The 25757-nt window shown below is 40.5% G+C and overlaps 1 protein-coding gene across 1 annotated transcript in view; it reads right to left on the bottom strand.

The window, feature by feature from the left end:
• The window catches only part of LOC137893460 (MAM domain-containing glycosylphosphatidylinositol anchor protein 1), a 108035-nt gene extending 82958 nt beyond the window's left edge, over positions 1–25077 (bottom strand). Inside the window, exon 1 of the mRNA XM_068738875.1 lies at positions 25011–25077. Coding sequence (XP_068594976.1) covers positions 25011–25077 — 67 coding nt within the window. The remainder of the gene's footprint in view (positions 1–25010) is intronic.
• Positions 25078–25757: the final 680 nt, after the last annotated feature.

The raw sequence follows: 25757 nt of genomic DNA, 5'->3' as shown, positions 1-25757 counted from the left end.
TGTGGCATGGAAGTCATGTGTCATCTGTCTGCCTGCCTGCAATCCTGGCCTTATTGTATTCAACCATAATGCTCCAACTTGCATTGATGCCGCACACAAGCACATATATGCTGGACCAAATAAAAAGAAGTACCCTTGACACACAGTGGCAGAGAATATGATAAAAAAGAAACTAAAAATTAGGGCATCTCCAAAGAAACTGGATCAGAGCAACAGACATTTGCGGTCAGTTCAGATGAAGGAAGGAGTTACTAAGAAAGGATGTCAATGAAAAGGAGAATGAATGAATGAATAAAAAAAGGTCAGAGACAGAGATGTCTGTGTGTGTGTGTGTGTGTGTGTGTGTGTGTGTCCGCATGCGCAAACATGCGTAGAGAAAGATCCTCACAAGAAGAAGCAAGATATTATGTATTCTATCCATTTTAACAGTCAAGCTAATAAAGTGACTGGAATTGGAAAACTGAACTCGACAGACAGACAAAGGGAGACAGTCAAAGAGTCACAGACACAAGCATTATGAGGTAGAGAGGGAGGGAGACACCAGTGAAACGGTCCCGCAGTAGCATTGAGTGCAGGAGTTCAGGAAAGGGAAAAAGGATAAAACCACAACATGAAATATTCAGTATCCACAGGTGCATTTCACTGAACGCATAGGGAAGTTATTTCATTTGTCCTGATTAATTTTTGCAAACTGCGTAACTGAGAAAGTGTCACATTTAAAAACAAGAAAAAAATAGTATCTCTGTAAATGAACTGCACTTATAAAGCACTTTCTACACCTTCAAGGTGCCCAAAGCGCTTCACAGAGCCTCACACTCACGCTCTGCTGCTGCCTTGCAAGGCCCGCTGGGAGCAATTTAGCATTCAGTGTCTTGCCCAAGGACACTTTGACATGTGGACAGTCAGAGCTGGGATTCAAACCGCTGATCTATTGATCAGTGAACAACCGGCTCCACCATCTGAGCCACAGCCGCCCTGTTCTACAAAGGACGTGTCCTACACAAAATCCTAACTCTGTTAACAGAAAGAGAAAAAACACACACACAAGTTAAAAGTTCCTAAATAACATTGAGCACAATTTCCGTTCTTTGTTGCTGTGTTTCAAAAAACATTACTGTAATAGAATTGTATTTAACACCTGCTCTTGCCAGAATGACCATGGAAGAAACCAACGATCCTTCAATAACAAAATGCATGACTTAATTGCGTCATTGTTTTGTGGAGAAATCTTCATTAAAAAAGTATTACACTATTATTAAATATTAGACTTTTGTTCTGGAATAAACCACGATGGGTGAATGGAGAAAGACCATTCCATTCTCCTCCTCCATATTCTGTTCTCATGGATAATAAGCGCAGGAAGCCCCGCAGACTGAATGATAACACCGCAGAAGGGCAAAATTAGTGGTGCTGCAATTACTTCAGAACCTAAATGGAACCTACTGTGAGCCTGTCAAATCTTTGCTTATTGATAGTGTCACTCAACATCCATTTAGCCAGCTGATGAATTCTACTTCAACTAGAAAAGCACGCGGAGAGCACAGCCCTCCGCCGAGCACCTCAGTATCCCTATACTCTGATTTAAACCAAAAATACTGTCCTACATTTATATTTTTAGATTCCTTAACTATGAAAACAAACCTTTAGCAATTGGATTCACATTGATATACTTATAAAAGCACACTTTCAGGAATGCCGGATTCTTCTGGCATTACAGACTGACAACAGAACGAAAGATACAACCAACGGACAAAGGCAATGAAAGGATAAAGACGCAAATGTTAATTAGCAAAACGTAGAAACATTTAAATTGCATAGCAAAACAACTAAAAACAGAGTGTCTAAATGTGCTTGGCAGCTACTTGATGGACCTCCTCTCCTGTTCTCACCTCCACCTAATGTTCTATTTGAAGGAGCGCGTTACAAATCCTCTCCGTCACTGCTGATGTTAATATATTGCTGTTATGTGCACCAAGTCAGGATGATTATTTATTGAGTGAGTAAAATGTTCATTAGCTAAAACCATCATAAAAGATTAATAAGGCAAGTATTGCATTTTATTCTCAATAACTCTTCAAATATGAAGCAAGGAGCAGATAATTCTTCGTAGGGAAAGATCACACATGAAGAAGAGATCTAGATGTTTCAAGAGGGATTTAATGAATACAAAAATACCTTAAAATTGGTCAATGGAGAGTAATTTTGTACTTCCAGCACAAAAAAAGTGTATGTTCATCAACAAACAATAAGAAGCATAATATATGGAAGAGTGTGCATGTCTGAGTATATCATATGTGTATATCGCATACACACAGACACACATACACACATACACCAGGCTGTTATTATCCTATGCCTCTGTAGTTTCATTCTGGCCTTCAGAAAGACAGAACTGGGGGGAAAGTAAGACTGCAGAGTCTTTTGAAGTCCCCTCTCCCCTGTTTAGTCAAGCGCGCTTTGACAAGAGTGGAGGAGTGTTGATGAGAACCAGAGGAGATGTCTTGTAATTGGTTGTATGAAAAAGAGGAGGACAACGCCAAAGAGGCTTTTTGATAAACCTCAGATCTGTGAGTGACATCACATACATCAACCGTGTGCGTGTGTCTATTTACTCCCAAGTACACACAACCACAGGTTCAATGAAGTCATGCACTTCTATTCAATGTGATTCATTCCACTGATGTCAACATCAGCAAATGTTTTAAGATCATGATAATCCATTCAAATGAATCAGACGCACAGCGACCTTTACAGTGCCGACGTTTGACTAACAGAAAACAAAAAAATACTAAAACAGGGCAGATCATGTTGCTTATCAGTGTTAACTGATGAAAAGATTCATGTGTCGCTGTCAAGTCAAAACCCAGCAAGCATTTTAGGTACCCATAACCCAATGATCCTGGGGTGTGAGCTGTTAAATTGCTCTTTGATTGGTGCACAGTGCTCATCTCCAGGTTGATTGTGCAGCTGCTTACAGCTTTGAAATTTGAGCTCAGCTGGTGTTCAAGCAAAACAGCCACCAGAGGCTATTGTAGTGACAGTGAGTCTCACAATGTTTGCACATTTCTGACTCACTGAGGCGTGGAGGATGATGATGTGGGTTGATGGCGTAACGTTTGGCTGTATGGCTGGGCGGGTGTATGTGGATCACTAAGTATTAATAATTGTATTAATTTCCCTTCTATATTTGGTTGTTTGTTGCTAATTTAACATTATTTATACTTTTGGTTTGGTTTGGTTTGGTTTGACCAAATTATCGGTTAAGTATGTGGCACTGACCACGGGACTGAAATAGGCCAACAGCTGTTCTACATTATTACATAACTTATGGGCAATATTCAGAGCTGACAATTGTAATAATAAAGGATTCATTTTTGCACATTTTTGGCAGATTCATAAAATGAGTTGACAGGTGTGAGTATTAATAATACATACATATCACCTGTTTGGACTCAGGTCTCTCTCCTGCTGCATGTGTGAGCGCACCTGCATGTTCTACCTAACCCTAATGGTGAAGTGATGCAAAAGTGTGAGTATGTGTGATCAAACAAAGATGCCAAATATTCACTCCAGCCAAGCTGCCAGAGGTTGGTGTACTTAATTTAACCCTTCTTTCATAGTCTAGTAGTCATAGTCAATCAGCTACAGCAGTCACTGGTAGGCGGTTGCTACGCAACACTAGTAGTCCATATTATGTAACGTATCGTTGGCAATTTAATGAATTAAATGTTGTGGAAAAAACCTTGGATGGATTTCATCGAGTCATGTGTTAGATGAGTTCTCCAAAAGAAAAAAGGAACTTTTCTACTACCATTTTTTTTAACATATTATGACATTAAATGAAATTAAATTTGTCAATTTTACTCTTTAATTATGTGAATAACATCTGGATCTTAAAATCTTCGAGGGTCATTCACACTATCAATCAATTTGCAGTGTTTGAAAATGAACAGGCAGCAGCTATGCAGTACTAATTGGACTAAAAATGAATAATATCTGCAAAAAAAAAGAATAATATCTCTGCGTCTCTGTGCTCTGCAGACAGAGATTAGGAATATAAAAGCAATTATTTATAAAGCATGAAAAAAAAATTATGTGGTCTTTCTCAAGGATGCTTCCATGAGTAGGAGGCACGGTAAAGTCAAAAGCATTCCTTCTACTCTTATCTTATATAGTAATTCAACTGTATGTACAGCAATACAGAAGCTGAAATATTCTGCTTTTACCGACTAAATATTCTGTCACTTCTAAAGAAACTGAAGCGCAATATAGGTCACTGGAGACGAAGATGAGAAATAGAGTATGTCACAATGACAAAACACAACATTTCATAATGTACACACGGACACACACATGGACACACACACAAAACAACAAAACAACTTGTCGAGGAAATTCCCAGGTGCTGGTTGAGTTTCATCTCAATCAGAGGAAGTGAAAAGGAATGAGACACTGATGGAAAAGAAAAGGAAATTAGACAGTCAAAAAAATTAAAACATACAAAACAGACCAAAATAAAACTTTAAAGAGCAAAGGTGAAAAAGCAGAAATATTTTAAATTAAAATCCAATCAGAAAAGAAAGAGCCAAAGAGCCAAGAAGCTGATGAGGACAAGGGGAGTAGAGAAAGCAAAAGCAGAGAGCGAACAATGTGCTGTCACTGAGTTAAATGCCACCCGGCCTGTCACATATCTCTACAATATTAATTACACTGTGCCACACTTCTGAATAATGGAACAGCCCTATTTAACCAGACTGAATAATTTAGGAGCTGCTTGGCCCAGTGTATATAACAGGATCGATCAGCACCAAGTAGAGGTAATGAATTTCCAAAGGGAACGTCAAGGAGGAAAGTTGAGTTCACCTGCACTCAGAGTTAAAGCCCATCCATAAGACCTGTGTGTGTGTGTGTGTGTGTGTGTGTGTGTGTGTGTGCGCGCCTGTACACAGTAGTGTGAAGTCATTCCTTTGTGTTTATTTACAGCTGCATTATATGTACTTAAGAACAGACTCCCCCGACAAGCCTTTGTGTGCACTCGCGTGTTAACTTGCACTTAACTGGGAAGTATTTTTGCATATATATTGGGACAGAGGAGAAGTAATTTGTGCGTACAGTTCTTAGAATACGAGAAATAATAATGAGCAAAACGATTCAAGTGCAATGACACTTTATAAAGTTTTATCAGATGAGCTGTCAAGAAACTCAAACGTCTAGTCAGTTTTAAGTTGATTTGAAACTTCCCAGTTCAAGACAGAGAAATAAAGTTTTGTCAAGTCATACATGTATCCCTTTCTGATTAGTATTCCCTTTATTCTTATTTTTTTATACACCTGAGCAGAAAATAATTATATACCCTTCTTTCATTTGTTTTATTTCCATTAACCCGTTACAGGCAAAATCTGTGAAAATTCTGGTGCTCCTGGATGCTGTTGTTTTTGGTTTGATAACTCTTAAAACAAAAGAGAATATACTACAAGACCAAACTGCTGTTTTGTGATGAAAAATAATGGAAACGCTATCCCATCGTGAAATGAACTCTGCGTGGACACAATATTGTACAGTGTGTTGCTTATTTCACAAATATTTATCAACATTAAAGTACAGTTCTTAAATATGATGAATGTTGCTTCAGGAGTCTCAGTGAGTTAGTAAATGATTCTATCTGTCACTCCAGCGGGCATCAACAAATGATGCAGAATGACTTACTGTCAATCTTCACTGAAGAACAATTATGGGTACATTTTGGAAATTACTTCCCCTCTTTGGGAACTCTTCTATCGCTCTACATATTAGGATGCCATACATCCATCCATAATGAAATGAAATTGAGCATTCCAAATAAGATCCAAGATGAAGCCTTCCTCTCTCCCTCGTCTGCTGTGGTACGGTGCCAGTGTAGCACAGCTATAATGAAGATTTGATGCAGTATGAGGAGATTGGAGTACATTCTTCACAACTTGCACACTCATCACATTTACTCCATGACGAATGAGCGCTAAACAAAGTTTAGCCCAGGGGGACATGCATTATGTAGTTAAAGGGGGAGAAAGCCTTTCGGTACTCTGATTATGGGAAGCAATAATTAGTATGGAAAAGGTTCGGGCAAAGCAAAAGTTCATAATGGCAGTTCACACTTCATGTCAGAAGTAGTTTCTTATCCTGGGTATGAGACACACATGATATTTCTTTATGAAGGCAAGGCTGGACCGTACAACAACACCCATTATTGCACACTGACGACGCCAACTGTGCAACTGGGCTTCAGTAGCTGAATAAATGAAATGGAAAGTGTTGAATCTATGATTAAACATTTGCACAAAGCTGTCATTGTGTTGGAAACTGAAAGGTTTGAAGGAACAGCAGCCTTGTCCTTAAAGTGAACTTACTTGCACAACGTGTATGTCTCTATGTGTATGTAATAATGCCATGTGCACACCTACATATGAGTCTCTCTCTATCTCTCTCTCTCTATGTGTGTGTGTGTGTCTGGGATAGTTATTCTGCTGGGCACTGCAATCCACAATTAATCACCCCTGCCACCATTCCCTCCCTGGGAAATGGATATAAGCAAAAAGTTAAAAGACTTAATTCATAAATAAATCACACAGAAAATAATAGTTGTTTGTGCTGGCTGCAACAGTCGACTAGGCTGTAAGCCAAGGAGCGAGAAGATGTACTCTCATATGGTGCACATGCTGGCCGAAGACCTGTGAAAACAATACATTTGGATTAACAGTGGCTACTTAACAACAGGTTTAAAAAAAAAACAAGCAAAGAATGAGGGTGTAATAGAGGCGATGGAGCAAAAGTCAGTGGGGAGGAGGAAGCGCAAGGTGGAGAAGAACAGAAGCAGAAGCAGGCAGGCTTTTATTTTAGGGTACATTTTGAAATGGCAGCAGATTTACTCAAGTTCTTTGTATTTCACATTTTACACATTTTAGAAAAGTATTACATTCTTCCTGGATAAATACGGATATGGGTTGGTTTAAATAAAACTATGCAATGCTCTACTAAGCTGAATAATAAGCAACATGAGGTGTGGTGGGGAGCTGAATATGGCAGAGACTGATTAATAGGCACCATTGTCACTGCTTTAATTTTTAAGCACACTTACTCTGAAGACATGCTTAACATGCCATAAAATGATTCAATATTCACATGCAAGTTTTGCCACCCGTCCCTACAGGCTCTGTGCCATAGCCTACAGTTATTACACCTCTACATTTTCTCACTTTCTTCCCTTTTCTCCAGGTCTCTATTTCATGCTCTCCCATCATCAGCCCATTTCCCAGTTCGGCTTCTCTTGCAACTCATCTGGAAAGCGCAACCATCAGTGAGGTCATTCTCTCTAAATGATTAGTCATTACGTTTCGGGATAAAATCCACTTCTGAGCATTGCTCGAAGCTACAATATTAGCTGTCTGCCCGAGTCATTAAAACTGGTGAAAGTGGAAATGATACGGAATGATGATGCATGATTCATCCACCGACATTCAGTAACTGAAAATGATGGATGATCATTTCCTTTTGAGTCCATCCACATTCTTTGCATCAACATTTGTTTTTTGCGCTCGTAAATCTGTGATAGCTTTTGAGAACCTCACTCTTGTTTTGACACTTTTGACAAATAATGGAATGCTCTTGAATGTCCTATTTAAATTGACATTTTCTGCTGTTTGTGAACCAAATTATATGCAAGCGGTGGTCTTCTGGTTTTAACTGCACTATGTGTCTCAGATACAGATAAACCAGCAGCTTCCTTATTTCATTTATATAACACTCCAATACACATGCATTGGGCTTGTGTCTTCTCTCTCCATAGCCCCCTGTGGAGCCTGACTTTTACCTAATGACTTTCTTTTTTATTAGTGCTTCTGATAAAGTCCCTTTCAAAGTGCTAATTAGCTGAGTTGCTTTGCTTTGACAAACTAAAGTCAAGAAAACAATGACAAAACAATCAGGTTTCCTCAAGAGGAGATTGTAGGATCACTTAGTGTGATAATTTTGGATAATTTATGTCAGGGCAACAACAGTGGATGACATGGCCTTTCGTCAAAATGTTTCCAGTGCAGTTAAAATTGAGAATAGAGGGCTATTACATTGATGCATGACACAACTGTCTTGTTTTGGTATTCAACATCTACTGTGAAAAAAGATAATGGAGGATGCAATTATGTCTCCCCTGACTCTGTAGTTCAACACATCCCTCAAATGAACATTTTTAGACCAACTAAATTCAGCACAGTCACTCTATCACTCCTCAACCTTATTTAAATGGACAAAAGCTGAAAAAAGGCTCTTCACAACATTTCAGCAAATGCAGTTAGTTTGGGGGGGGGGGGGGGGGGGCTTGTCCCATCAGTGGTCGCCACAGTACACTAACTTTCTCCACTTCACCCTGTCCTTTGCATCGTCTGCCCCAACACCAGCCACTCTGTCCTCCCTCACTACGTCCATGTATCTTCTCCTGGGTCGTCCTCTAGCCCTGTTCCCTGGCAGTTCCATCCTCTGCATCCTTCTACCGATATAGTCCCCGTCTCTCCTCTGGACATGTCCAAACCATCAAAGTCTGGCCTCTCTGACATTATCTCCAAAACGTCTAACCTTCACTGTCCCTCTTATCGTCTTATTTCTAATTCTATCCAACCTGGTCACTCCCAAGGAGAACCTCAGCATCTTCATACTTGCACTTCTAGCTCCGCCTCCTGTCTTTTCCTCAGAGCCACTGTCTCTCAGCCGTACATCGTGGCTTTCCTCACCACTGCCTTGTAGACCTTTCCCTTCATCGCTGACACTCTCCTATCACAGGGCACACCTGATACTTTCCTCCACCTGTTCCAGCCCGCCTGCACACAATTCATCACTTCCTTTCCACATTCTCCACCAATCAGCAAATACAGTTAATGATATCCAAAATATATAGGGATATCCAAGGTTCCAAATGTTTGGTAGTATGAGTGAGCAACATGCTTCTGTCCAAATTCACTGTTCGCTCCTCACTGAAACAATGGCCTGCATTGCCATGGCAATTAACTTGTGATTGTCAAGGTCACAGAGACAAGAGGCTAATAACTTTCACACAGAGAGATCATTCAGGCAGACAAATGGATTCATTAACTTGGACTTACTTTTACCATGAAAGCTGTGGCTGTATAATTTCCCCTGTTCATCGGCAAACAAAGCCTTTTCACCAACAGCCCACATTTTATACAGCAGTAGTGCTTCAGCTTATAGATGTAGGAATGTAAAAGTGTGTGTGGGGGGGGGGGGGGTTCTTGATGAAGTTTCTGATGAAATGTGATGTTTTTGTCAAAAACAAAATTGGGATATAAACGCAATGAATATTGATATATTAACGGCCTTTGGTCCGCCCTTGTTTCTGCTGCACCCCAGTGGCCAAAAAGGGGCTGAAGGTGCAGTAGGAAACTATAAATAAATAATATTTTGTTAATGACTTTTAACTGTACCAGAAGTGTGCTTGTACATGTCTGAGCCATAGGTTCTGGATGCGGACTGTAGAAACAGAGAAGACAGAGGAGGCTAGTGTCGAAGACAACAGAGCACTGCCCTGTTCTCATTCACCACAGGTAATTCAAAATTCACTTTATAGAACGAGAGAGCTGGTAAATGAGTGAATGTGTGTGCGGAGTGGGGGGGGGGGGGGGGGTGGTGAAACAATAATAAAATGATATAGACATGGACAAACATATGACATGTGCTCAGTTAACAGTCAAAGAGTCAAAGTGATTCAGATGTTTCTGTTTGAAGTATTTTATAGGGATCACTGGAAAAGTTGAAGGATTACAGTACCATCAAGTTTCAAGGTAAGAGTTTTCCTATAGTGCATGCCATGTGAGTGATTGTGTAGCAGCATTATACATTGCTAACGTTATTTAATCTGTATTTTAAAAAAGAATTTGAAAGCATATCCAAAGAAGATTAGCTATTTAAGACAGCCAGCAGGGAAGACGGCACATCTCTGCATGACCATGTCAACTCCTGCCAATTCTGATAATGGCTGCTCTGTGATCAGTTCTTTGCACATCCCCAGTGGTTTGCTTTACAACGGTCCCAGTTCAACTTTGAACAGCGTGAGAAGACAGTAAAAGGAAAATCAAAGACAATTTTCTGTTATCGGCAACTAGAGTTCCATCAAGGGGCTTTTTTCTCTCTCTCTCTTTCTCTTTAGCTAGAGTAGTTTGTCATGTGCTTCTCTTTATCTACAAACAATGCTGACGCCATGGGCCGCGACCCAACGATACAAGTTGAGAAAGGAATTTTAAAAAATTGTTCAGTGGCTTTTAGTTCTCACTGGATCCTTAGTTCTACTAATTATATTGCGAGAATGATCATCATCATCTAAAGCGTAATAGTGACATCAGCCGTATACCCAATCCTCACATTATCATATTGATCAATCAGCTCTTGAGATGACAGGTGAAGGATGGAGGAGTATCATTAACAATCCCTGATAGAAGAATGCAAAACCTTACATAACATTACCGGTAAATCCACAGGGAGAAGCTACAGGAGGAGTTGAATGTGATAGGTTCATAAGAATGCTTCATTAATCCAGGATCAGATATCAATCAACGATGAGAGCCCTCAGCACATTTGATTCTGCACATATCACTTTACTAGACTACAGGCAGAAATGGGGAGAGCAGTATATGGAACGTATAAGAGAGGAAGACTGAGGTGTAAAATTTACACGCCCTGTGTAACGAAAAATACATTCTAATGTAAAATATTGTTAAATGTCTAACAAGTTTAAAATCCCTTTTCATGTTCAAGGAGAATAGCGAAAGCTGAAAGTTCACCTTGGACGCTCATGAACACATTCATTGACAATCTGGCAGGGACCCATACTGTGCAGAAACTCATTTATGCACGTTCATGCATCAACAATTCAATTTGGCATCCATGAAAACATATTTTCCCGGGCGTGGATTCAAAGTGTTCACTGCCAAACAAAGAGCAGCAATTAGAGAAGTTGGAATCCCAGAAGAAGATGAAAGTTCATTGAAATCCAACATTTCTATCCATCTATTGGTTTATGCAGTATCTATGTGGTGAGATGTTTACATGGGAAAACTATGAAGGACGTCACACCAATATTTTTAATGTCTGTTAACTCAATGCATTCAAACAATTATATATAAAAAACAAAATTACAAAACACTTAATTCACAAAATTGCATATAGTGCAATTACATTTCAGTTAGTATTGTTCTAATTTGTTTTTTATGGTTTGTTGCTGATCAAAACTTAATTCTTGTATTTATGTATGTTCTACATGTTTTTTAAAATATTTTTAGTTTAGTTAATTTTCTTTCCTTTTTTTTTCCTTTTCTTCTTTTCACATTCATCATCATATTAATTTTGTCAATATTGAGATTATTTTTTACTTTAGAGCATTATATATTAACGAGAGTAAATTTCCTTGAACTCTAAATATAATAAAACGACCTAGTGTCATACTCAGTACTGCACAAACTCCACCAAGGCACCAACGTTCCTTTTCAATTCAATCAAGCCTTATCCAAAATATAACCTGTAGACTTGCAACAATGGCTACTAAGTAAAAAAGCATTGTGTAAAGTGCTGCATGAGCTGAAGCAACTTTTGCGTCTGGTGTGATGTACATTTCCACTAATGTAATATGTTTAGCTGTCAGATACATCCATCCCACATCTGGGTAGGTCTGAAAAAAGTTGATTCCATCATGGGAGTCATCCTCAATTCTTCATCCACCTACATTTTAATAATAATAATGTTCAATTACACATCAATCGAAATTAAGGCAGTAAAGATTCAAGATTCAAGATTCAAGATACTTTATTGTCATTATGCGAGCATAATAAAATCGTGAGAAGGCCCACGGCTTAAGGCACACATCATGACAAACTAAATTCTCTCTCTTAAGAAACAATATATATACACACAGAGAGAGTGAGAATCACAGGCAGTAGTGCAAAATGGCAACAGCAGCAACAGGGCCGGCATAAAGTGCAAAATAGCAGCAGCAGCAACAGGGCATAAAGTGTCCCAGATCGCTACAAGGGAACGATTGCTTTCACAGCTCGGGGGAAGAAGCTGTTTCTGAGCCTCGTAGTGCTGCTTCTTATTGTCCTGAACCGCTTCCCTGATGGAAGCGGGACAAACAGTCTGTGGCCCGGGTGGGTGGGGTCTGTGGAGATGCGTCTGGCCCTCCTCTGGACTCTGGAGATGTAAACAGAGTCCAAATCAGGCAGACGGTGACCCACAATCCCCTGAGCTGTCCTCACCACCCGTGATAGGTCCTTCCTGTCCTGCGCCGTGCAGCTGCCGTACCACACGGTCGCACTGAGACACAGGATGCTCTCTATCGTGGCCCGGTAGAAGTTTGCAAGCAACGCAGAGGAGAGTCCAGCCCGCTTCAGCTTCCTGAGGAAGAAGAGCCGTTGCTGGGCCTTCTTCACCAGGTGTCTGGTGTTGAGTGTCCAGGAGAGGTCAGAGGAGATGTGGATGCCCAGGAATTTAATGTTCTCTACACGCTCCACTGCTTCCCCTCGTATGCACAGGGGGGCGTGTTCAGTCTTCCTGGACCTCCTGTAGTCCACTATGACCTCCTTGGTCTTGCTGGTGTTCAGAACAAGGCTGTTACTCGAGCACCACAGCATCAGGTTCTGGACCTCCTCTCTGTAGTGGGTCTCATCGTTGTTGGAGATGTGACCCACCACAGTGGTGTCGTCAGCAAACTTCACAACCATGTTTGTGGAGTGGATGGCAGAGCAGTCGTGGGTGAAGAGGGTGAAGAGAGCAGGGCTGAGAACGCAACCCTGGGGGGTCCCAGTGTTCAGGATCAGAGGGGAGGATGTGGTGTCTCCTATCCTCACCACCTGGGGCCGGTTGCTGAGGAAGTCCCTGACCCAGGAGCACAGCGGTGGAGACAGTCCCAGACATATCCAGCAGTAAAGATACAAATGTTGACTACAACAAGAATAATGTTGTGTTTATAATGATATACTGTAAATAATACAGGTTTTCTGGATGTACAATCTTCAAAAGTGTAAACATACTAAAGTTTCAACCTTACCGAGACACAGAGTTGAGTTTTCTCATGTCAGAATGAACTAGTCCGTCTGTAGGGCTAGACGATACGGCTGTCAGCTGTCCCTCTCTGAACACAGCTCCAAACACTTTAGAGTTGGTGTAAACATAACTATATTTCTCTGATTCTTTACACCTGTAACGCCTCCTGCCTTTGTTCCTACAAATCCATCCTCTCCATTTCTTGCATCCCCCCCCCCCCCCCATATCGCTCCTTCCTCTGTGGCCCACTTCTGCAGAGACGCAATGGCAGCAGCAGCTTCAATAATTCACTTCCTCTCAGAACAGGTTGTGTTTGCATTGCAGGGTGCTGCAGGCGAGAATAGAGCGGGTGAGGAAGAGAGATTAAAAACGAGGAAGAATGAGGAATGAAGTTGCAATGGATGAAGACTTTGAATATAAAGAAAAAAGTAAGAGAATAATAACAATGTGGGATAAATATATATATATATATATAAACAGAGGAAAAGATTAGAACTGCTTGACTTTTCAAGCAGACGCCACAATTAAACATTAAAATGTTTGATAATTGTTTGTTTATTTTTCATAATAAAAGACCATTTACTGGTTCCAGGTTCTCACAAGGAATTATACGCTGATTTATATTTGTATTAACCTGATATATCGGTGGAACAGACCAAGGCATTTTAAGTTATCACCTTTGACTGCAGGACATTGTCATGGTCATTTTTTATTTATTTATTCAGTGCCAAACCTTCTAGGATGCCAATAACCATCTTATATGTCTGACTGTGATTTTAATTGAGTTTGGATTCCACCACCCCAAAAGTTTGATTCCCAAAGCAAACTTTTTATGAATTCATCGGAGCCAAAACAAATAAAGTTTAGGTCATTCCCTCGTCCTGTGTCTGTCTGCAGAGCTCCTTGTTGGTCTGGCTCTTCGTCTCTGGGGAAGACTTTCTTCTTTCAGCTGTTCTGTATCTGGCCGTGACCTTTTCAACGCCAGTCTCACAGTGTCTCTTTTTTTAATATGCCCCTTTCATTCTGCAGTGTGTCCTTTTTCACTGCTCTCATACACCAGACCAACATCATTCCACTGAATGTAAAAAATTATTTTGTTTTCAATAGCCTCACTGATATGTTAATACCTGAATTGGAAAGTCGATAAGTAAATGAGGTGACGCATGTTAGAGAACGACAGGTCGATTCATTTTTGCATGTAATTTTCTTTTTTTTTTACTTTTATTCCTTTCTAAATCATCCCCTTAAATATTAGTGCTGCTCAGAGAAACTACTCTAGCGTCTGTCTGAATTACGGCTGGCCGTGAGATCAGCTGACATTTCAAATTATTAGAGAGTGTATCTCTGGTTTCTTTGAAATTGCAAGTGAGAAATTTACCTGATAACATCACCTCCTCCTCAATTGAAAAAAGGTCTGGAGAAATTATGTCTTATGTGGAATATGGGTCTTCACTGAACCACAGGCATCACAGAAATGAAAATAGCAGCTTTCATTTGATTTAGTTTTTTTCCTCACTGAATCGGTTTTTTATTCTATTATTATACTGCAGCCATTGCAAATGTGAAAAACACTGATGTCACTGAACTTATTCAGGGACATCAGTTTGTTTCTGCACCGCTGTGCAGTGACTCTTTTCTCTTCTTCTTTTAATTCATTTGTTTTTTCTGGATATCCAGCCTGTCCTTGTTTAGCAGTGTTTTTTTTCTGTTTCACCTTATATAGGAAACCTGCCCATCTCCTAGTACCTTTTAATTTTTTTAATTAAGGTTTTCTTTGCTGTCATGTTACATTAATATATTTTAAAACTATTTGCGAGTTTGTCTGCTCTCCATTTTTGGGTCCATATCTTAGCTCAGTTCGTAACAGGATATGTGTTTGTATTGCCTTAATTTCGATTGATAAAAGCCTTTATTGCATTGGGACAGCATTTTATTGTAGCTGAAAACTATTTCTTGCTGATTATTCCTAGTTATATACCGGTATGTCTTTTCTCAAGCATACAGAGCCAATGCCAAACATGAAACGATTATATATATATCTTACTAAACACGGAATTGTGTTTAGTATGAAACCCTATTACCAATATTCAGATAAGTGTGTGCTACTTCAGTAGAGGCTAATGTGGCATTGAGTTGCTAGCTGCGCACTGGGATGAAGAGCAGGCTTCAAAACTCAGGTAATCAAATTTTTCTGTACGAAGTACAATCTGAGTCTGACTTAAGTGGCATCACTTTCGGTCACTTATCAGATTTCATGCAGCTCATTCTGCATCCAATCGTATTCATATATTCAGTAGTACTACTTTTAGAAGTGCAAAAGTGATGTAATGTGTTCAACCTGAGTTCAATGTGCACTGAGCAGTAGTAAGCAAACAAGCAGTGAACAGGAAAGGTTTCCTAAAACCAACGGATGAATGTTTAAATGATACCATATAAAACATGGCAGTTGTACTGTACATGATCAAGAAGCGGGAGTACTTCGGTTAAACTATTGTCAAATATAATAAAGAGAAGATGTAATGCACAATGAAAATTGTCTTATTTCTGCCTGTTCACCCTCCTGAATCAAACCATTCTTGCCATGATGATTCACAATCATTTCCTGAGGTTGTAGCTCGACCCGGCTTTCTGTTTGTTCCCCAGTGTCAGCTCACCTCCCTGCTTCCCAGAGCTGGTCGGCAGCTTTCAATGACTTTGGCTATATGCAGTAAGTGGAGAGGTGGGCTGATGCTTGCCACTGAATTGGTGGATGATATGAAAAAGATGACAGAGCTTTGGAGGAGAGTGGTGCAGGGTGAAGGAAGGATACAGTGAGGGGGAAGGAAGCAAAGGAGAAGAGTGATTTAAAGAAAAAAGAGTTAAAGAGGTATCTCTTTGTGAAAATACTTTGAATGAAGGGAGGACATTAGGATGGAATAAGGGTGGGATGAAGAGAATGGATACATTTTCTCCAATTTCACATGAAAAAGCTAGCTGTGTGGCTGGAAAGAAAGAGGATCACAGAGGAGAGGAAGAGAGGAATATGACAAGAACATCTTTCTTGACAGGTACAAGTTTAGTAAATGGGTAAAGACAGGATGAGGGAGGAGAAGGAGAGGGATCGGGATGTGTAGTGGGTGGCAGGTAAATTGCTACACTGACAACATGAGGACTTTTTAACATATCCGACAGATTACGGTATACCCCATCGTCTCTGAGCCAGCTGAGACTGAGGGCAGCAAACTAAACATTTCAAAGGGCCAGAATCTCATCGTGAAAATATGAAAAGGGAGGAAACCAACTTTCAGAGAGCAAGTACAGTAAATGAAAACCAATGAGTGTGAGATCTCCAAGCAGCATGCACCCTTCATTTATTTGAGTACATGCATGTGTAGAAGCAGATTTCCACAGCCGATCCGCTCCGGCTGTCTAAAAGTTTAGTTGAACAGCTGCTGCTGTTTTGGGATTTTCAGCATGCACTACAGGAAAGGCAGACAATATGGGAGGAGCAGCCATGAAATGTGTAGATTTGGCAGTGTGTCTGTGCTTCCTGCCACTCTCTAAGTCAGAGGATATATCTGCATGATAAGATTTTCCCTGGCAGTCTGTGGTTCTGTTCTGGTTTCCTATGAAATGACAGATCATTTGCCGTGCTGAAGGTGTGACAGGCGGCAAGAATGGCGGCCACTATACATAGATCATTGTAGAATCTGAAACCATATTACATAGTCAACAATATTACAAATATTTTAAAGCTCCGTGAGGCGATTCCCTCCAACTGTAAACACTTGTACAACAAATCAAGTCAGCAGTTAATCATATTCACTCATCCAGTAAATCCCAACCAGCCTTGTGGAGATTTATTTTATTTTTTTTACACCATTTGGAACAATTGTTTGTTGCATTGACCAAAAAAAATGGTCTCTCTTCACTCATGAATTGGTTTCATGCACATGCATACATGCTTGGGCAATAAAAGAAACGGTCAATATAATGTAAGTAAAATCATCGTTGGGCAGTGGTATCCATTTTCGCTGTGTAGTGTACATCTTACATCACTGGCAGAGAAAGGTTTGTAAAGTTCCTAAACCTAACCAATGCAAACACCCAGATGATGGATTACTGATATGACAACAGCTATTTTCACTAGACGTTTGCTCCACAAACAAAAACTCAGTAGTGATTCTGAAATTGCTGCTAAAAAAAAAAAGAAACAGAAACTCATCTGCAATTATCTAATATAAGATTTAAATAAAACTACCAATAAAGAGCAGGCAAACCACAGAATGGTAAATAGATGACAAAGAAGAAGAGCGAGAGCGACAGTGTGAAAGAAGTGCAGGAGGAGGCAGACGGTCTCTGATGTAAGCCCTGTACTCGCCGCAGTTCGCAAGCGTCCTGTCGCCTTCATGAATAAGTTAGATGCCAAATGTCCCCTCCCTCTCACGGCCATGCATGCGAGCACACACGCAGAAACACACACACACACACACACACACACTGGAAGCCGTGTTCCTTTACTCTGAAAAGACCAGTACCAAGACTGGTGCAAAAGCTGTAAACAGACAACACGGAACACATTTAGTCTCTAACAGCTTTGCTTCTGAAGCTTTAATGCGTTCTATATTAATTTGCCAAGCAACACTGGCACACAGTTGTGAATATTCCCTCCTGACGCTGAGCGAGTAAGAGGCGCTTGATAATGTCAGCGTGACAGGAGTCGAGGGGCGGAAAGTGAATCATTATCGACAGTTATGCCTCCTTACAGGGCATGTTGGGGATAAAATACTCACATTACATTCCGCTTATTTCTGTATTCTCTGTTCTTGCTAGTATTTGATTACTTGTTGAAAGATATTGTTGATGTACTGAAAGGTACTCATATGTTTCTTCACATAAAGGATTTTTCAAATGTATGCCGAAACCTTCTTGCTGTGAGGCAACAGCGCTACCCACTACGCCACCGTGCTGCCCATCCTTTAACATAGATACTCTATATTGCTGTATTTGCATGTGAAATAATGGAATGTGTAAGGATATATTCTTTCTTGATATTTTTCAACATGAATAACAAGTTACTCAACAGATGACACTTTAATATACGTTACTTTTTAATGGTTGTTTTCTTGTTATGTAACCAGTTAATTTTAAAAGCACTGTTATCCATCACTTTTCACAGGGCACCCACATCATCCTGTTATACTCTGGACCACTCTCCTCCAAAAAAGGTGTGCGTAGACCTCTTTGTTTTATTCATCTCTCTATGGAGTGGAGAGATGAGAGTGGGTGAGAGTGAGGCAATAATCTATGAGTTCAGCAGAAGGTAAAAGCAGTCAGTGTCGTTTATGCACACAATTGTCTGTATGTGCATGAGAAGGGTAGCGTGGGTGTGTGTGTGTGTGTGTGTGTGTGTGTGTGTGTGTGTGTGTGTGTGTGTTTGTGTGAGGGGGGGCGTGAGTGATCTGCATCAGGAAGAAACTTGCTATCCAAAAGAGTGAGACTCCAATTATAGGAGATGTGACTCAATTATACTAAATGAATCCCTCTATTTATCAATTAAGAGCGTACATATTTATGAGTGCTGACGTAACAATGGTGTCGCATAGATATCCACAACACGGATAATAAACAGGTTTCCTAAAATGCCAAACAGTTCCTTCAAACTGTAGCTTAACACATTTCTCACATTGTAATAGGAAGTGAATGTAGTCGGATGCAATCGTTCACACATCTGTCCCTTTACTGTCCCAGATAAACTAATCCTGAGTAAAAAAGAAAGCTTTCTGTCAGGTAGAGTAGCCGGCTGCTGCTTCTACATTAACAGAGCTAAGGGATGGCAAGTCTCCTTACACTTCCATATGAGCACATACAATGTATATATACATATATTAAATAAAGATTTGCCAGACTATGCTTTCTAAGGCGATGTATTACTATCTCAATCAGAGCCCCAGAGTGCCAGAATACCCACCTCCACCTGCCAAGGGCTTAGAGTGAAGCTGGTGGGAAACAGGGTGATAAATCAGACCTCCGTTATTGTTGTCCTGCCACTCTTATACTTTAGCCCGAAGTAGCATAGGCTAATGTAAAACACAGTCAACACTTCACTTTGGCAAAAGGCCCATTGCTCTGCTACTGACCTGCGGGTTAATAGAAATGTTGTTAGGCTTTTATATCCAGTCGGAGAGGAGAGGAGAGGAGAGGACGGGATGAGTATCAAAACAAGGAGGTTGTGTACTGAATTGTGTGGGTTAGTGTGCGTCAAGGTGTGATGTTTTTAATATTAAGGAAACAGAGGTAACAGCATCTCATTACCGTCCACATTAATACGAGGGCAAAAAATGGGAGTGAGACAAGATCATCACGGCATGTGGACTAAATGTTTAGCAGAAGGGATCACATCAGACAGACTGGCAGAGATGAGCAGAGACGGAGGACAGGAGATGGGGAGAGGGAGCAGACAGACAACAGCACCTGAGTCTAATGAGTAAAGTGGTTCACAATTGTCTAATTTCCCATTTTAATTATAATAAACAATTAAAAATCTAAGATATGTTACACACAGTAAAGGCATTCACTCTCTTCTCCTCTCCTGCCAACCCATTATCGCTTCTCTTTTCCTTTCCGATTAGCTTACACCTTATCCTCTGGCACTCTTCATCAAACAGTATTCACGCCTCCAAACACAACCATATATTTTTGTTTATCCTTTTTTTGATCCCAGATAAGTAGAATTGAGTCTCCTAAACTGAACTATCAATCTATTCATTTATTTATCAATCAAGTAATCAGTCAGAGAGAAAAAAGCATATTGGTACCACCAATCAGCATTACTCATTCAACAGGTGCAGACATTACTGATCAACATTGATGTCTGTAAAGCAGAAAGATGCATTGGTGAGCAGTGTGTGCGTAAGTGTGGGTGTCTGCGCACACACGCCTGCGAGTGTTGCGAGCAGCAAAACACAGCAAGGAGGTAAAGAGTGGGTGGAGATTGGCAGGTGTGATATAGGAGGTTAAATATTATCAGCATTTCTGGTATAATGCTTCAGTCTCTTTCTATCACTGTCTCCGATTCCCTCCATAACATCAGAGTCGCAAAATAAATTATGGATGCTTATTAGTAAAGGGCAATATTCAGCATCCAAAATAAACTGAGCAACAAGAGACATGAAAGAGACACAAACAAAAAGTGCTGAAGCAGCCGAGGAAGAGTCAAAGTCAAAACTGGTGGCCGGGCCAGCTAAACCTGGATTGTTCCCCTTCTTGGTCACAGGCGTTCAACCCATGTGCCTCTGTGGGCTAATGTACTGCACTACATTAAGCTCCACATTAAGAGACGCTCAAGTGTTACGCGCTCGTCCACACACACATGCATGCAGACTTCAAATAAATAAAATATCATAAATAAATAAAGTGGCTTTGATTCTTCCTTGGGCAATATCTTCAAAGAGATTAAAATTTGTGCACAATGTAGGCAAATTTTACTTTTTGTTTTACTTCCTGACTCTTTGTTCTGCGGCCAGTAGCAAGGCCTCAGCTTTCCTGCTGTATAAGCATTGTTCAAATCTATAAAAATAAAGCAGTCCTAACCAAACTCATTGATTTAAGCTCCTTAAATATCCTGTTAACAGACACATAATGATGCATTATATTACCGGCTGATGCAGTTTGGATTCCATCTGCAGCTCGATAATGGTTTCATATGAACGCATCAAGCAATCAATGCTTTGGTGTCCGAGAACTCTGCTGCGTCACCGTGTAATATGATGTGGCACCAAACCGATGAGAAGACACTTTTCCGGCACACTTTGTGTGGATTGATGTTGTAACCACTGAGTCATTCTGTCGAACTCGCTGAACTTCTCTTAATCCTTAAACATGTTGTACATTTGCACATATGAGTGTCGCATTATGCTTGTAATTCCTGGGATTAGAGTATATCCAGTTTGAATGAAACTCATAGGAACAGTACTTAAGGGATGATCAATGGATGGAAATGAATATAAAGAATTAACTGGTTCAGCTATAAAACAGGAATGTAGATGAGTATAAGCTCTAAATTAAGATCTATATAAAATGCTCAATCAAAAATCAAAAAAATAAACAAGACAAGCAGCCCTTCTCTTTTTTATATTTGAAATAAAGTCTTGACCTTCCTTGGCTTTCCCGTCTCCTTGCTCGACAGGTGTTAGAAGCTTTTTGACAGGCAATCAAAATTCACAGAACTCCAACCAATACTTCACCGCTTCCCGGTCGAACCAGCAAACTGTTGCACTGAAGAAAGGTGTACCTAATGCACAAATAAGGCCTACTCACACAATCATGCATGCACAAACACACAAACTCGCTTCAGACCTGGCATGTGGCCCACGAGCTCACATGCGTGCGTCCGGACACACCCCAGAGAAGTCCACAGTAAATGAACCTCACCGCCATCCAAAGCGCTGACATTAATCATGCACGCTTATGCTGCTCAGCTCCCGACGGACGGAGAGTCGCATCTGTCTACTAGAGCAAGTGAGAAACAATTCCAAAGTGAAGGAAACCATTTAATGCGTATCTGCATAGACAGCGAACACGCTTGCCAGGTTTGTTGGCGTTCTTCCCAATATGCTCCCTTCCCCCCCCTCGTGTTGCTTGCTGCAATTGTGCAAATTGTGAAAAGATTTGTTCTACTGAATGACTCTTTTTAGTGATGATGATTTACTTACATGAAACGGTTGCTGCACAGGTACGCACAGCTGCGCACAACCAACACACAGGCCACATGGGAAACCTGGGCCTATGAAAATTAGCCAGAATGATTCCCAGAACTTTTGGGGGATTTTTTTTTGTTACTCCCTCAGAAGAGATTGAATGGATGCTGTTGCATATAAGACACATAATGTAGAATGTAAGAGCAGGGGGGTTGGGTGTACTTGACTCCTCTGCTGCATTCCTGCATATGTATGGCAGCAAAATAGGCAGAAATGCACAAAATTCTACATGACAATCGCCCTGCAGAGAACACTCTTTCAGAAAGTTATTATAGAAAAAATCAATAAAGACAAGGATGCATAATATCAAACTGAATGTGTGGACACTGCAAGGTGTTGGAACTAGATCAGAAAAGTCACTGCCTGAAGATACAACTGGCTGAAAAACGCAATCTGCAGGAACATTATGTACTCATAATGAAAAAACTCACATCATTCTGTGATTATAGGCAGGCAAGCTACAAACCAAACCTCTTCCAGACAGTCTGCTGATCTGCTGGCTACACACACACACACACACACACACCATTGTCGGTGCCAGATATTCTGTCCAACAGCTCCAGACTCTCCTCTCTTCTGCATCAGTTAGGTTCTTACATCATCTTGTTCGGCAGTTACTTGGACAACTTTGCTCTTACTGCCACGGAGCATTCACAAGTTACAGTTTGAACTTTAGTCACTTCTACCAGTCACACTTTCTTTCAAGCAGACTGGCTCCTCTCTACGACGACCTCAGTAAAAATGTGCTTTGGTCAAATCAGAATACACCTTCAATTAAAATAAATCCTCGAGGTTGAGGGATCATTTGTTTGTATATTATATTGATTTCTGACACACACACAGCACGCTATTCATAAAAAAAAATTCACTTTTGAATTTGCGGATAAAAAAATAAAATACCTGGCCAATAAAAAAAGATATATATATATATATTAGGTATTATAAAACCCTGTGATCAGACAGAAATATACACTGTTAGTATTTTATTGTTAACGAAAAGGAAAGCTTTGGTTGCTATGGAAACTCGCATGTGGATTTACATTGTACTTCGTGTTATATGTGGTTTGTGTTAGCGTGATTGAATCCTTGGAGCACATCCATTCAACCTTACAAAGAATGTGCTTTGAAAATCATTCTCAAAATCTCAGGCTCAAGTCTGGATCTGTTCTGTAAATGGATATTTAAAAAACATAGCATGACTGATCAACCATATCGCTTTCAGGCCTAGAATACAATATTTGGTTGATGCACCACCCACATCTTATTTTAATTCCAACTTCTATGAGCACAGACATGGACACAAATCATTTGATTGGTTCAACAGGCAGCGATAATAGCGAACTCGCTCGTAAGACTTTTACTTTGAATTGATTGACTGAGAGCTTCATTATAATGATTAATTATACCTTGAATTATCACCTGGCACACAAATTTTATGTTTTCCTTAACACAGATTAATACATTTGCATTAAAAGAAATCCCCTAAATGAAGGAGTAACTTCCTGTATTTTGCCAATTTCCCTCCTGAATGTGAGGAAATGAATCCCACACTTTATAACAGCAGTGGTTTCAAAAAGGATTATTGGCAAATACAACTTTTATCAACATTTGTAAGGCTCACACCTGCTGCCAAAGCATTATCGCAGATAAGCAAATAGGATTTGTTCTAAAACTATGGCACAATATTTTCATTGTAAGGACATGTTTGACACTTTCTGTAAAAAAAAAACAGATAGTGAGAAAAAATAAACTTCTTGAGCTCACATCCTGGTTCTGTCACAGTACACAAACATGGTTCTGTCTGTATGAAAACAGAAAAAAAAAGCTTTATATTATTTATTAGGTCGGCAACATGATGCTTCCAAAAGGTTACACGTTGTGGTCATAAGAAAACATATCCAGAAAATATTTTCGACTGTGCTTATCCATGCAAGTTCTAATTTACCCTGCACATGAAGCACCGTAGTGGTATAAGCCTGAGTCGTTTACAAGTGCTTCTAAATGGACATACATGCGTCAACACATGACAGACTGTCAGCATTCCTCAGTGGGATGGCAGGCAGCGGGATTCTTTGCGACAACTGCTCTCTATGCTGCTATGACGAAACAGACCTTGTTCTCAATGGCTGCCACATGCCTTCAAAGATCAGAATCAATGTATCAAAGCTGACAGCTCAGTTTGCATGTTTGCTTTGCCCAAAGGGACAGGATGGATGCACATGTGGACAGGTGCCTGTAGCTGGAGAAAGTGAGCCTCTGTAGTGAGGGCGTGCAGGGAATCAGACTCAAGAAGGGGACAGAATCTCTGCCTCATCCTCAAAGCACAGCGTGACTCCTGTTAAAGCTGACAAAGAGAGCCTTACGTCAGGGATCTCTGACTGTAATAACCACCTCTCGAAATTGTGTGTGTGTGTGTGTGTGTGTGTGTGTGTGTGTGTGTGTGTGTGTGTGTTTAGTGCAGAGATCCACAACATATTCTTGTTTCAGCATTAACATATTTAGTCAAACTGCAGGATAATGTCAAGTAAACCTGGGGCACATTACTCAAGCACATCATGTTATGCTCGCAGTGCTTGGACTGTGACAGATCGACTCTGCTTGATGAACTGAAGTTTACTGGTCAGATGTGGTTTTATTTTTTTTCTACTTGTTGTTTGTCAGATGTGATTGTGACTGTGTCAAACATGCTAAAAACATTTTTAATTCTTCTCTCCACACTTAGGTTTCAGAGGGATCAACGCAATGCCAGGTTTTGATCATATTGACCAGTCCTAGTGTGCAGTTAGTCGTAGTGGGAAAACAATTCAGTTTAACCATAAGCCTAAAAGCAATAGTTCAAAGCCTTTTCTGCTGTACGATGCAAATAAAGAGCCCATAGTTTGTATTGGATTTACATCAAGGCGGATTTCCCCTACTCTGTGGTTCTGGGGGGGTGGTTCCAGAATCCTCCACTGAATTCTAAGTAATAATATATCTTCAAGTTAATGTGCTGCTGTCGATCTCCCCGAAATTATTATCCATTAGTTTGAACTTCTGTTTTTTACACTGCCTGGTACTGAAACGCGGACAATCCGTGGTACAGAGAAGCCTTTAGTTAAGCTCTATTCATTGAATCCATTAACGTCGCTCGCAGCTCAGTCAGCCTGAACTAAGGGCAGCGATGTACTAATAACAGGAAAGCATGCATCATGTCCTCACCGTAAACCCCCTGGCCCAAGGTGAGGGGGCAGACGCTGGAAAATAACACAATCCAGAAAAGCTCCATGTTTACCTCAGCTCCCTCATAACCTAAGAGAGAATGACAGACAGAGTGAAATAATGATAATAAAGTGACAAACAAGATGTGACGTCATTGTTATCTGAAAGGTTTTTTCTTCTTATGTCCCTTAAGCCGTGGAAACAATATTAAAGCGGAATCTGCCGGTCAGCCTCACAGCTCGCATCGTTTCATTCAACATATTTAAAGGGAGCGTGATTCAGTCACAAATGAAGCTTTGAAGAAAGTTTACAAACTGGGCTGGAAAAATAAAGAGTGAAAGGACGGTCTGCCGCGTTGCGTGACTCAAACGACGCCGCGGAGGAAGCGGGTTACGACGGGGGGGGGGGGGGCGGAGGATCAGCGCGTAACATTGGGAAGGGCTGAGCTACAAGTGGGGCCGTGCGTTGTAGCCCCCCCACCCACACACACACACTGTCCATCTTTATTTTACAGCATAATTATTTCTGCAAGTTGCTCTGGTGAAAAACAGCTCTTAAAAATATCGATCTAAATGGTCTTTTTACGCATCGCTGTCGGTCACGTGTTATTTCTATGTGGCTAAATGTTTTTAAATCTCTGGATAACCTGTAGAAAACGGGATGACTGGCAGCTAAACCCGGGGGGGGGGGGGGGGGCATTTGACTCTTCTGACCGATCATCTGTGACGTTTGGCCTCTTTGACAGGC

Source organism: Brachionichthys hirsutus, chromosome 1 (genome assembly GCF_040956055.1).
Source record: "Brachionichthys hirsutus isolate HB-005 chromosome 1, CSIRO-AGI_Bhir_v1, whole genome shotgun sequence".
Lineage (NCBI taxonomy): Eukaryota > Metazoa > Chordata > Actinopteri > Lophiiformes > Brachionichthyidae > Brachionichthys > Brachionichthys hirsutus.
Note: the sequence above shows the minus strand (reverse complement) of the source record. Positions and strands in the feature narration are given on the sequence as shown.